Source organism: Hyperolius riggenbachi, chromosome 10 (genome assembly GCF_040937935.1).
Source record: "Hyperolius riggenbachi isolate aHypRig1 chromosome 10, aHypRig1.pri, whole genome shotgun sequence".
Classification (NCBI taxonomy): Eukaryota; Metazoa; Chordata; class Amphibia; order Anura; family Hyperoliidae; genus Hyperolius; species Hyperolius riggenbachi.
Window position 1 is genome coordinate 257,674,600 of NC_090655.1, and position 13,778 is coordinate 257,688,377.

General features: G+C 48.0%; 1 protein-coding gene across 1 annotated transcript in view; it reads right to left on the reverse strand.

The window, feature by feature from the left end:
• The window catches only part of LOC137537125 (zinc finger protein 208-like), a 98,341-nt gene that overhangs the window by 26,802 nt on the left and 57,761 nt on the right, over positions 1–13,778 (reverse strand). Inside the window, exon 4 of the mRNA XM_068259257.1 lies at positions 4,351–5,143. Within this exon, the coding sequence (XP_068115358.1) occupies positions 4,351–5,143 (793 nt within the window). The remainder of the gene's footprint in view (positions 1–4,350; positions 5,144–13,778) is intronic.

Genomic DNA, 13,778 nt, shown 5'->3' on the forward strand with positions numbered 1-13,778 from the left:
CACTATGGGTAAGTAAATAACGCAGTAGAGCATCTATCCTTTGGAGGGGCGGCATGGGTGGTCCTCCCTAAGCGTAGGGCCAGACCAACAATATTAACGTTATGGAGTGGCCAGCCCAATCCCCAGACCTCAATCCAACAGAAAACTTGTGGGGTGACATCAAAAATGCAGTTTCTGAGTCAAAGCCAAGAAATAGAGTAGAACTGTGGACTATAGTCTAATCATCCTGGGCTGGACCTGCTCACAGTGGCCATGACTCCATGCAACACAGATGTACAGCGGTTCTCAGAAACAGCGGTTATACAACTAAATATCAGTTCAGTGATTCGAAGGAAAGCAAAATCTTAAAACATTTTTCAATTTATAAAGTGAATGTTTGAGTTTATAAAGAAGAATGCAAACACTGCTGTTTTTGGTTTTTTTTTTTTGAACCGTCTAATATTTACTGTTCTTCAATATCTTGTATTGAATATATTTTTCTTCATGTTTTGATTTGGAATAGAATGCGGAGTGTTCCCAATGCATTTGTGAGTATGGAAATAAAAGCTATTCGAAGGATTTTGAGCTTCATTCCCATTTTTAAACACACTGCTATTATTTTGAACAAAACTGTATGTAAAAGTATACAGAGGACTGTTAGTATCATTATGGGAGTAATTACAAGTCATGAGAGGCCCCCACAAATGCTGGTGCCTTTTTGTCCATATTAGATGCTGTAGGCCAATCTGCCAGGGGTTACACAACCAGTATGTACACAACAGGACATGATCTGGGGGCTGAGCCCCAGAATTGTGGGAGGGTAGGGGGGGGGGGGGGGGTAAGTGGCCTGTGGCCTCTAACAGCCCTGGGCCTCATCTTATAGTTATTATACCTCTGATTACTACAGTACTATAAAACACTTACCTCCAGCAAAACACTTACATCCAGCGTGACACATCTGAAGAAGTTTCCTTTTTACCACGAAACATGCTATTAGCTCTAATATTATTTGTTTATAGCTCGTGTCTTCCTGACCTACTGTATATTGGAGCTTAAGTCTCTTGCTTACAGTCTGTACCATGCTAATTGTTCTCTATGTCATCAGTGCACCTCCTGTGTAACATAGACAAGACAAATAACATTTATATTGCGTTTTTCTCCTGCCGGTCTCAAAGTACTTGAGCTGCAACCACTAGGGCGTCTCAGTAGGCAGTAGCAGGGTTGGTCTCTCTCAGCACACAAATTCCACCACCCACCGCGCTGGTCATACTCTTGACCTCATATTCTCAAAGTCCACCTCCCTCAGCAACCTGGACATCGCACCTTTCCCTATCTCTGACCATCACCTCCTCACCTTCACTATCTCCCCACCAACAACTTCTCTCCCCACCCCTCAGCCTGGTCGATGGCAGAGAGACCTACGTAATCTCAGCCCAAATGTCCTAGCAAGTCCCCTTCTCTCCCTCTCCTCCCACCTACCCACTCTAACATGCCCCAATGAAGCGGCTGCACAATATAACCTTGCCCTCTCATCCGCTTTAGATCAAGCTGCCCCCTCAATCTTCCGCCCTATCAAGCCCCCCAACCCCCAACCCTGGCACAACACCCACACACGTAACCTCAGGAAAGAAACTCGAGCAGCCGAACGGAAATGGAGGAAATCACATCTCAATGCTGACTTTCTAGATTACAAGGCCAAACTGTTACTCTTCCACACTGCCCTCTCTGAGGCTAAACAAAGGTACTTTGCAGCACTGATTGGAACCCAAGCTTCCAACCCTCGACAGCTTTTTGCTACCTTCAATTCCCTCCTCAACCCCACTCCTCCCCCTCCCAGCTCCTCCCTCTCAGCCAATGACCTTGCCAACCACTTCACCACTAAAATTGCAACAATACGCAATGAAATTTCCCTCCTCCATCCCTCCCTTACCAATGCGTCTCAGGTTGTCCCCTTGCCTTCCCTCCCAGCGGCTCCCTTGTCTCATCCACCCCTCGCCTCTTTTGCTCCTGCCACGATTGATGAAGTCAGCCTGCTGCTAGTGGCTCCCCCCCCCCCCCCACATCCTCTCCCTGTGATCCGGTACCCGCGAATACTCTTCGTCCCCACTTCCCTGACCTGGCCCCAGTCCTCACCTCCTTGTTCAATCTCTCCCTTTCCACAGGCATCTTCCCCAAAGCATTCAAACAGGCCACTGTGCTTCCCCTGCTGAAAAAACCCTCACTCGACCCATTCCTACCCTCAAATTACCGCCCAATCTCCCTCCTTCCCTATGCTTCTAAACTCCTCGAACGCCTAGTCCACCAGCGCATTACCCAATACATCAATACCCTACTTGACCCCCTACAGTCTGGATTCCGACCTGCGCACTCAACTGAAACAGCCCTCGCCAAGGTGGTCAACGACCTTACCCTTGCCAAGGCCAAAGGCAGTTATTCCATCCTGCTCCTCCTTGACCTCTCTGCAGCATTTGACACTGTTGACCACTCCCTCCTCCTCCAATCACTACAGTCCATGGGCATCCATGGGCTTGCCTTGGCCTGGATCTCCTCCTACCTATCTAATCGCTCCTTCACCACTTCCTTCAATGGCTCCTCCTCAACTCCTGCCCCCCTTTCAGTTGGGGTCCCCCAGGGCTCTGTTCTAGGCCCCCTTCTTTTCTCCATATACACTTCCTCAATTGGCAAGCTTATCTCCTCCCTGGGCTTCAATTACCACCTTTATGCAGATGACACTCAGATTTACCTCCATACCCCCGATCTCTCAGCCACCACCATAAACAAGGTCTCCTCGTGTCTCTCAGCAATTTCCTCCTGGATGTCAGCTAGGTTCCTAAAGCTTAACCTAGACAAAACTGAGCTCCTGATCTTTCCACCCCATGCTGCTGCACCCATCCCAGGTTTCCACCTCACAATCGACAACACAACCATTCTCCCTACCTCCCAGGCCCGCTGCCTGGGTGTCACCTTGGACTCTGACCTCTCCTTCATCCCACACATCCAAAACATCACAAGAGCCTGCAATTTACACCTCCGTAATATCTCCAAGATCCGCCCATTCTTAACCCCGGACACGACCAAACTGCTCATCCATGCCCTCATCATCTCCCGCCTTGATTACTGTAACTCACTCCTTTCTGGCCTCCCCCTGAAACGCACTGCCCCCCTTCAATCAGTGATGAACGCGGCTGCAAGACTCATCCATTCTTCGCACCGCTCTGCATCCACATCTCCCCTTTGTGAATCCCTGCACTGGCTCCCTATCCGTCTCAGGATAAGTTTCAAGATTCTATGCCTGGCGTATAAATCTGTGCACAAAACATGCCCTACCTACATCTCGGAGCTTGTTCACAAGTATACACCAGGTCGCCCCCTCCGTTCCTCCAACGACCTTCGCCTCACCACCCCGCGCATTTCACACTCCCATGCCCGCCTGCAGGATTTCTCAAGAGCTGCCCCCACCCTCTGGAATGCCCTTCCACCACCCATCAGACTTGCTCCCTCTTTCAACACATTCAAGCAAGCCCTCAAAACCCACCTCTTTATGATGGCCTACCCACCTTCTACCACACAGTAACTCTCTAAGGAATATTTAACAGCCCCCCCTAGTGTTTCCACCCCTCCCTTTAGATTGTAAGCCTCTGGCAGGGTCCTCCACTCCCTAGTGTAATCTACAGGATCATGTGCTCCTGTCCTATGACAGCCTGTACTTGTATTACTGGGCCTACCTAACCAGCCCATATTGCATGATCATGTATTTTGTACAATTTGTATGTATAACTTTGTTCTATGTTGTATAACCTTATGTCTGTCATCCTTGTATCATTGTATATATTTATTGTCCAGCGCTGCGTAATATGTTGGCGCTTTATAAATACAATAAATAATAATAATAATAATCAGTGCACCTCCTGTGTAACATAGACAAGACAAATAACATTTATATTGCGTTTTTCTCCTGCCGGTCTCAAAGTACTTGAGCTGCAACCACTAGGGCGTCTCAGTAGGCAGTAGCAGGGTTAGGGAGTCTAGCCTAAGGACTCCTTGCTCAATAGGTGCTGGCTAACTGAACAGGAAGGGCCGAGATTTGAACCCTGGTCTCCTGTGTCAGAGGCAGAGCCTTTAACCACTATCAGCTTATTACAGGAAGGTAACACTAAGTTACAGTAGAGGTGAATTAGTGTTACCGGCCTGTGATAAGCTGACAGGAGTTAAGGGCTCCGCCTCTGACACAGGAGATCAGGGTTTAAATCTTGGCCCTTCCTGTTCAGTAAGACTGCACCTATTGACCAAGGAGTCCTTGGGCTAGACTCCCTAACACTGTGTACAGTAACCATTGTCATCTTAAAATATCTTTTCAGTGTTTTTACGTACCCGATTCTATATTAGTAAAATGATCTTCCTCTTTAATTCTCACCATGACGTCCCCCTTCTCTGCAGACTGCTGATCACTCCTCACACACGTCTTTTCTTCTTCCTCTTTAATTGTCCCCATCCAGTCACTCTCCTCCATAAACCGCTGATCACTACTCACATATGTCTCTTCTTCTTCCTCTTTAATTTTCCTCATCATGCCACTCTCCTCCATAGACTGCTGATCACTCCTCACATATGTCTCTTCTTCTTCCTCTTTAATTGTCCCCATCATGTCACCTTTCTCCATAGACTGCTGATCTCTCCTCACATACGTCTCTCCTTCTTCCTCTTTAATTGTCCTCATCACGTCACCCTCCTCCATAGACTGCTGATCACTCCTCACATACCTGTATGTCTCTTCTTCCTCTTCCTCTTTAATTGTCCTCATCATGCCACCCTCCTCCATAGACTGCTGATCACTCCTCACATATGTCTCTTCTTCTTCCTCTTTAACTGTCCTCATCATGCCACCCTCCTCCATAGACTGCTGATCACTCCTCACATATGTCTCTTCTTCTTCCTCTTTAATTGTCCTCATCATGTCACCCCCCTCCATAGACTGTTGATCTCTCCTCACATAAGTCTCTCCTTCTTCCTCTTTAATGGTCCTCATCATGTCACCCTCGTCCATAGACTGCTGATCACTCCTCATGTACGTCTCTTCTTCTTCCTCTGTACATGTCCTCACCATGTCACCCTCCTCCATCAACAGCTGATTACACTTGTATAAGTCTCTCATTCCAAACAGAGTTTAGTTCTTTACTCTAAAGCCATAAATCAAAAGTAAAGAATGCCTTTAAAATATAACTAGTAAGAAACAGAGTACAGATTTTTTTTTTTTTTTTTACTTTTTGGTGTTTCGGAAAGGGGTCTGATTTTCAATACCCATCTATCTCATGCACTACTGAGGGGTTGTTGTTCTCCACAGGGCTAGTGCAGACCATAGCGCTTCTGCTCCCATCTGCTTAATTATAAGTGTTAATAATTGGGGCTACTTCCTGCGCTACCATTTGCTTATTTAATTAGTCACAATTTGCTTATCTGTAGACTGGCCCTGCCTCTGTGAGGCTAGTGTCTAGTGTCTAGTATATTCACAGCTGCAATCAGTCTGCTTGTTAGCATCAATCTAGCCAGGGATATATTATCAGATCATATGGCCAGCAGTGTATAAATTTAAGGGTATACATTTAAAGAGGAACTCCAGTGAAAATAATGTAATAAAAAAAGTGCTTCATTTTTACAATAATTATGTATAAATGATTTAGTCAGTGTTTGCTCATTGTAAAATCTTTCCTCTCCCCGATTTACATTCTGACATTTATTACATGGTGACATTTTTACTGTGGGCAGGTTATGTAGCTGCTGCTAGCTGTTTTGGCTGTTGCTAGAAAACAGCTATTTCCTGTCTGTGAACCTTGTTACATTGTGGCAAACTGTCAAAAAGACCGCGGTCCTCAGAGCTTCTTGTGGGAGGGGTTTCACCACAATATCAGTCATACAGCGCCCCTGATGGTCTGTTTGTGAAAAGCAATAGATTTCTCATGTAAAAGGGGGTATCAGCTACTGATTGGGATAAAGTTAAATTCGTGGTTTGAGTTTCTCTTTAAAGGGTATTAATTTAAGGGTACTTTAGAATAACAGAATAATACCAGACTTGAACCAGAAGAAAATAGAAGTGAACTAGCACAACATTCTGGGCTGTTGTTCATGTGCTGATTTTCTATACCTTGCATAGAAGTACCCTCAATACCATATTCAACATACACCAGCTAAACTTAGTAAGAGGGATATGGAGGCTGCCATATTTATTTCCATTTAAGCAATACCAGTTACCTGGCTATCCTGCTAATCCTCTACCTCTAATACTTTTAGCCATAGACCCTGAACAAGCATGCATCAGATCAGGTGTTTCTGACAATTTTGACAGATATGACAAGATTAGCTGCATGCATTTTTCTGGTGTGATGCAGACACTTCTTCAGCCAAATAGATCAGCAGGGCTACCAGGCAACTGGTATTGCTTAAAAGGAAATAAATATGGCAGCCTCCATATACCTCACTACAGTTTTCCTTTAAGCACTGCACACCTGCTGACCAAACTACCGATGGTTTCACCGTGCCCCACCAACCACACCACTGCTGATCTTCGCTGGCTGCTCCACTGCTGAACTCCCCACCAGCTAATCCATCGTCGACCTCCAGACAAGTTACGTCATTACCAACCAGACCACCCATCTACCAATCACACACTGATGGATTTTTTTGCCATCATTGATGTTCTACCAACTTCACTGCTGATCTCCTGTGGACTGCTCCTCCCCAGATTGATTATTGATGCAATTTTGCTGAACCCCTTCAGCCACATCATTGGTGACATTTATCTCATCTTGGTCTAACTGCTGTCCCGCTGTCTATGCTTCCACTCTCCAGACCCCATCCTACCTTATCCCTTCATTACAAAATGTACCCCTTCCCTCCTATTCACTCCCAGAACCCTCCGCCATTTCCCAGCCATCTCCCTCTCCCCCATCACCACCACCACCACATGCTCTACCTCCACCTTCTTCTACACCTTGTCCCTTTCTGTTTCCCCGCACCCTCTCCCCTTCTGTCCTTAGACTCTCATTCGGCCCTCAACCCCCATGCACCTCCCTTCTCTCCTCCCCACATTCTACCCGCACACCCCCTTGGCATAACCTTATTCCAATCTGTCCTACCTCTAGGCATTCGCTCACTATTTCCTGTGGCCTCTGGAATGCCAGGTCCACCCGCAATAAGCTCACAGCCATTCACAAGCTCTTCATATCCAAATCCCTCACCTTCCTCGTCCTCACGGAAACATGGTTCACACCCTCTGACTGTACTGCTGCTGCAGCCCTCTCCTATGGGGGCCTACACCTCAGATACACCCCCAGACCTGACAACAGGACTGGAGGAAGGGTGGGCTTGCCCCTCTCCCCATCATGCACCTTCCGGGTCCTTTCACCTCCCCCCCCCCCCCTCTGCACTTCTCATTCTTTGAGGCCCATGCAATCCGCATCAACCATCACTTTCCAGCCATCTTTGCGGTCCTATACCGCCACCCTCTAGCTCCACATCTCTCTTCCTTGCCAACCTAGCCTCCTGGCTACCCCACATTTTGTCATCTGACCTCCCTACAATCGTCCTCGGGGACTTCAATATTCCTATTGATACGCCCAACACACCTGCCACCACTCAGCTACTTTCCCTCGTCAACTCCCTTTCCCTCTCCCAGCACGCAATCTCCCCAACCCACTCTGCTGGTCATACCTTCGACCTCATCTTCTCCAAATTCGCCACCCTCACCAACCTGGACATTGCACCATTCCCTCTCTCTGACCATCACCTCCTCACCTTCACCCTCTCCCACTCCTCCTCCTCTGCTCTCCCTACCGAGCCTGGTTGATGGCAAAGGGATTTGCGCAATCTGAATCCAACCATCCTAGCTGACCCCCCCCCCCCTCTCCTCCACCCTCCCCACCCTGTCATGCCCCAATCAAGCAACAGCACAATATAACATTGCCATCTCATCAGCCTTAGATGAAGCTGTCCCCCTAACCTTCTGCCCCAACAACTCCCCCAATCCCCAACCCTGACACACCACCCACACACGCAAGCTCAAGAAAGGGACACGAGCCGCTGAGCGGAAATGGAGGAAATCACGTCTCAATCCCGATTTCCTGGATTATAAAGCTGCTACTTTTCCACACTGCACTATCAGAAGCTAAACACAAGTATTTTGCTGCCCTGATTAGAACTCAAGCCTCCAACCCACGACGTCTCTTTGCAACGTTTAACTTCCTACATAACCCCACTCCTCCCCCCCCTAGCTGCCACTGCTGACAGGCATAGGACTACTGGTAAAGAGAGGAGAGGGGGACCCACATCCTCACAAGATTCCTTCCTGCTTGTCACCAGCATCTACATTTGGTCATGCACCTCTTTTTGTTATCATTTGTCAATAAAAAAGTGGGAAAATAAACAAATAAAAAATGAGCGATGTTTATATGATGTCGAGGATGTGTGTGTGTGTATATATTAGAGAGAAATAATACTAGAGAGAAATGACAATATTGGTGCAGAAATGGCTAAACAGGGCAAAATACCACTTATGTGCGGAGAGTATGTTGACTAGATATGTTGTCCTGTCCCTGTAAATGAGAATGGACTTTAAGTCCCCAACCATAATCTATTGCACACTAGGGAAGGGGGGAGATGATAATTCTAGAGGGAAATAACAATATTGGTGTAGAAATGGCTGTACAAGGCAAAATGACAGTAATGTAATGAAGGTATGTTGACTGGGCACGCTGTACTGGCCCTGATTGACCTGAATTGTGAAATGACAAACCATAATCTATGGCACATGTAGGGGGACCGCTAGAAAACTGACAAACAAGTCACAGCAGTTATATAAAAGTCTCTTATATGGCAATTGCTGCAAGGGGGGTGATCAGGATAGTGACAGGTGTACTATGACCAGGCCAGTTTCTAGGGCCGTGCGGCCCGTGCGGGCGCCCTGGGCGCCAAAGGAGTTGTGGGCGCTGTAATGGAGGGGGGAGTCAGCCGTGGGGAGGGCAGCCCGACCTCTCCCTCCCTTCCTCGCCGCGGGCCGCCCTCCATGCTCCCCCCTCCGAGTCTGACTGCAGGGAAGCGCTGTGTAGGGAGGGCAACTCACCTCCCTGGTTCCAATCGCCGCCGGTCTCCTCTTCTCTTCATAGCCGCTGATACACACGCTGCTTCCTGTTTAGCAGGAAGCAGCGTGTGTATCAGCGGCTGTGAGGAGAAGACAGAAGAGGAGACCGGCGGCGATTGGAACCAGGGAGGTGAGTTGCCCTCCCTACACAGCGATTCCCTGCAGTCAGACTCTGAGGGGGGAGCACGGAGGGCAGCCCACGGCGAGGAAGGGAGGGAGAGGTCGGGCTGCCCTCCCCGCGGCTGACTCCCCCCTCCATACAGGGGGGCACCTACCTAATCTAACCTATACTGGGGGGCACCTACCTAATCTAACCACACTGTGGGGGGCAGCTACCTAATCTAACCACACTGGAAGGCACTTACCTAATCTAACCTATACTGGGGGGCACCTACCTAATCTAACCACACTGGGGGGGGCACCTACCTAATCTAACCTATACTGGGTGGCACCTACCTAATGTAACCACACTAGGGGGGCACCTACCTAATCTAACCACACTGGGGGGCACCTACCTAATCTAACCACACTGGGGGGCACCTACCTAATCTAACCTATACTGGAGGACCCCTACCTATCTAACCTGTATTGGGGGCATTTACCTACCTAGCCTATACTGGTGGCATTTACCTACCTAGCCTATACTGGTGGCAACTATACTGGCTACCTATATTGGAGGCACCTACCTAACTAACCTATACTGGGGGCACCTACCTATTTAACCTAGGCTGGGGGCACCTGCCTATCTAACCTATACTGGGGGCAACTGCCTATCTAACCTATACTTGGGGCAACTATACCGGCTACCTATACTGGAGGCACCTACCTGGCTAACCTATACTGGGGGCAACTATACTGGGGCACCTATGCCTGGCTACCTATACTGGGGGGAGCTATAGCTGGCTACCTATACTGAGTGCAACTAGACCTGACTAACCTATACTGCGGCAATGTATACCTGGCTCCATGGGGGGAGGGGGCGCAATTTTAACACCCTCGCCCTGGGTGCATTTTAGCCTAGAAACTGCCCTGACTATGACCTCCTCTGTAACAAAGTATGTCCTCCCCGACCTCTGCTCTGCTCAATATATAACAACAATCCATACCTCTTAACTTTTTGAGATGAGAAAAAGGGACACTTAAGCCACGCCCCAGGCCACACCCTCGCCACGCCTCTTGTCATGCATACCATAAAGATTTCATAAGAAACATATGTTGTTTTATAATTCAAACCACACTGGTCCTTTCTATCCTGGTTCATTTTCCTTCATAGGCTATCATTCATAGAAGTGCTGTCGGTAAATTAAATCAGTGCGGGGAAACACCGCTGTCGGTATTTCAGCCTTCTGGGTGGTCATTCATAAAAATGTTGCCTGTTGCGGTAGGAGTGCGGAGATCGGAGCAGTGCTTTTCAGCGCTGCTAGATTTGGGAGCAGCCGGCGCCTCCATAGACTTCAATAGGAATCACTCCTATTGAAGCGCTCAGTGAGTAACGTCGGCTCCTTCAGAAGACAGAGCCGAGGTTGCTTAAAAACATAATTCGGCCTCCAGCAATTGCTGGAAGCCGAATTATTTCATTCCCAGACTATTCCTTGGTGGCCTGGAGGGGGAATAGTAATTAAATCGGCCCGGAATGGTGCAGAAGCAGGATCAGCTATATACCGCTGTATCCTGCGCCCAAGTCTACTGGCGCCGATTTCAAATGTACTCTGCTGAGATATCCCGCTGTAGGCTGTCGGTAGGCATGCGGAAACAGGAGAATCTGGCCGAGTCCCTCCATGCGGTGTTCTCTCTGCTGCTGCTTGGGAGGTCTGTCCCATTCACTTACATATACTCCGCATGCCTATCGCTACATCCAGGGGAGCGGTAATCCCCGTCCACATACCGCCTGCTTTAGTTTTTATGAATTGATATTTTGTTACATTTCCGCATGGAATCACCGTATAATGCGGTGATTTATCGCTCTGCTCGGGAAAGTCCGCTTCAAATGCGGAAACAGCCTTCATGAATACACATTTTGCTTGGTGGTCGGTAAAGTCGGCTGTTTTTAGCATTTCCGCATGGGGGAACGCTTTATGAATGATAGCCATAGTAACATTTTAAAATTAGAAATATGTCAATTTAAAGGTTGGGAATAAAGTTTAGAGTCAATCAAACACATTTTTAGTATAGAAATATATATATTTACATAGAAAGAGGGACAAAGTCCTGAAAGAGGGACAAAGTCCTGAAAGAGGGACAAATGAGGGTGACAGAGGGACAGGGCTCCCAAAAAGGGACTGTCACTCCGAAAAAGGGACAGTTGAGAGCTATGACAATCACACAATTACCTCTTAGGCAGCCATTTCTAGCACCGTCTCTCCTCCATTTCCTGTCTGCGTTCCATCACTTCCTCTATTGACACCCACATGACTTCCTGTCTTTGTGTTAATTTTTTCCCATCTGTGCGTTCCATTGGAAGAGACGAGATTACCATCTAGTGGTGAATTGGCTAACTGCAGCTTCCATAACTGGAATCTTCAGCACACAGCTATACTGTATATTATTATTTACCATAATCTATCACTGCACACATTCTCATCTACAGCTGATTCTTCTCCATAATTTGTGTTATTAACATAATTATTACGGGTAAATGTATGCCGTGTGTGAGATTAGTACAGACATGGGTATGGCCAAGACTGAAGAGTAATAAGACTTGTATACAGCAATCAATAACTGTATATGGAAGGAGAGGTGGTGGTAAATATTAAAGAATGCATTAGTATTTGATGAAATGTGAACACTCGAAGTGCTTGAGGGCTGCCGCCACAAAGGGCACTAAGTAGGCCACCCTGGAACACTAATGGACACCTGAAGCGAGAGATATGGAGGCTGACATATTTATTTCCTTGTAAACAATACCAGTTGCCTGACATCATGCTGATTTTTCTAGCAGTAGTGTCTGAATAAGTCACCTGAAAGAAGCATGCAGCTAACCCAGTCAGACTTCTGTCAGACCACCTGATCTGCATGCCTGCTCAGGGTCTATGACTAAAAGTGTTAAAAGCGGAGGTTCAACAGGACAGCCAAGCAAATGGTAATGCCACCCTGGCGTTCAGTTTCCCCAGGATTTCCGTGCAAAAAGTGTTTCAATTAATTTCCAATAATTTGCAACCATTTTTTTTTGCAACCAATTTTTTTTTTATATTAAATTTAATACAGATTATTGTATTGAATTCAATTTAAAAAAAAAAGTGTTTTCTGCAAGATGTTGATGACGCTGTGTGACCCTGGTGTCATATACGCCGATCAACGGGGGACATGTGATCGCTGAGGAAGAAGCAAAATCCGCCAAGGGACATGGAAGAAGACACTGGGGAAGCTATCAGAGGTACGCGACGAGGGATCAGCATGCCAATGGTGAGTATAAGACCCAGATGTATAGGTAGAAGATGTGCAGCCAGGTATAGTTAGCCAGATGTGCAGCCAGGTATAGTTAGCCAAGTGCAGCAAGAAGGTTCAAAACGCAATACCCCCAACCATCATACCAGTCGGTGCAGGATCAGGCAAGCCAGGCCATAGCAGAAACAATGTACAAAGGAGGATCCGCAAACCAGAGTAGGTTGAGGTAAAAGGGCTAGAAAGTTTATTCGAAAATCCACAGACAGTACAATAAAATCACAGGATCAACTAACGCGTATCGGGCCTACCATCTGCCCTTAGTCGTAGTCACGATATTACGAGACTTGGTGACGTCACCAAGTCTCGTAATGTAACTGTACAGAGAACGAGACTTCGGAGATGGAGGAGGAAGTGCTGCTGCCGTCGCTGGAGAAAGCCCTCGGTGAGTAAATCGATTTACTCAATGGGCTTAGAGAGGGGGCGGGGGGAGGAGATCGGGAGGGGGGACATCGGGAGGGAGGGGGAGGAGGGGGATAGGCCGCCCGCAACAGCCACAATAGAGGGGGATCCCCCCACCCGCACAGAGGGGGATTCCCCGCCCGCAACAGCCACAATAGAAGGGGATCCCCCCGCCCGCACAGAGGGGGATCCCCTGCCCGCAACAGCCACCATATAAAGGGGTTCCCCCCGCCCGCACAGAGGGGGATCCCCGCCAGCACAGCCTCCACATACAAGGGGGATCCCCCGCACATTCTCTGCCCCGCTGGCTGCCCAGGGATTCCCTAGGGTGGCTGGATGCTTGTTCTGCACACTGTGGGTAGCACAGATCGCTACCCACAGCGTGCAGTCAGGCATCCAGCCATCCTGGGGAATCACTCTGATAAGAAAAAAATGCAGCCGGCGGGGCAGAGAAACAGGAAATCTCCCTGTCGGCATGGACGAGCTCAGCTCGTCATTAACGTTTTTTGCAAGTTTTTGCTGGACGAACTCAGCTCGTCCATACCGCCAGAGAAGCTACAAGATACCAGATGCAAATGAAGTAGAAATAACAGGGGCAGCAGGTATATACTGACAGCAGTCCTGATGCCCACCGATGCCTCGTTCTCCTTTCTAATTCTTCAATCCTACCTAAATGTCCCTCAGCAGCCTCCCCTGGGTTGCCGGAGTCAGGCATTAGTGCACAGATGCTGGCCAGGCTGCGCACATCCTACAGCATCCGTCCACTTCTGGGAGCATTCTCTGTTCATGCACATAATGTAGTGTGCATGCACCGTGCACATTCCCA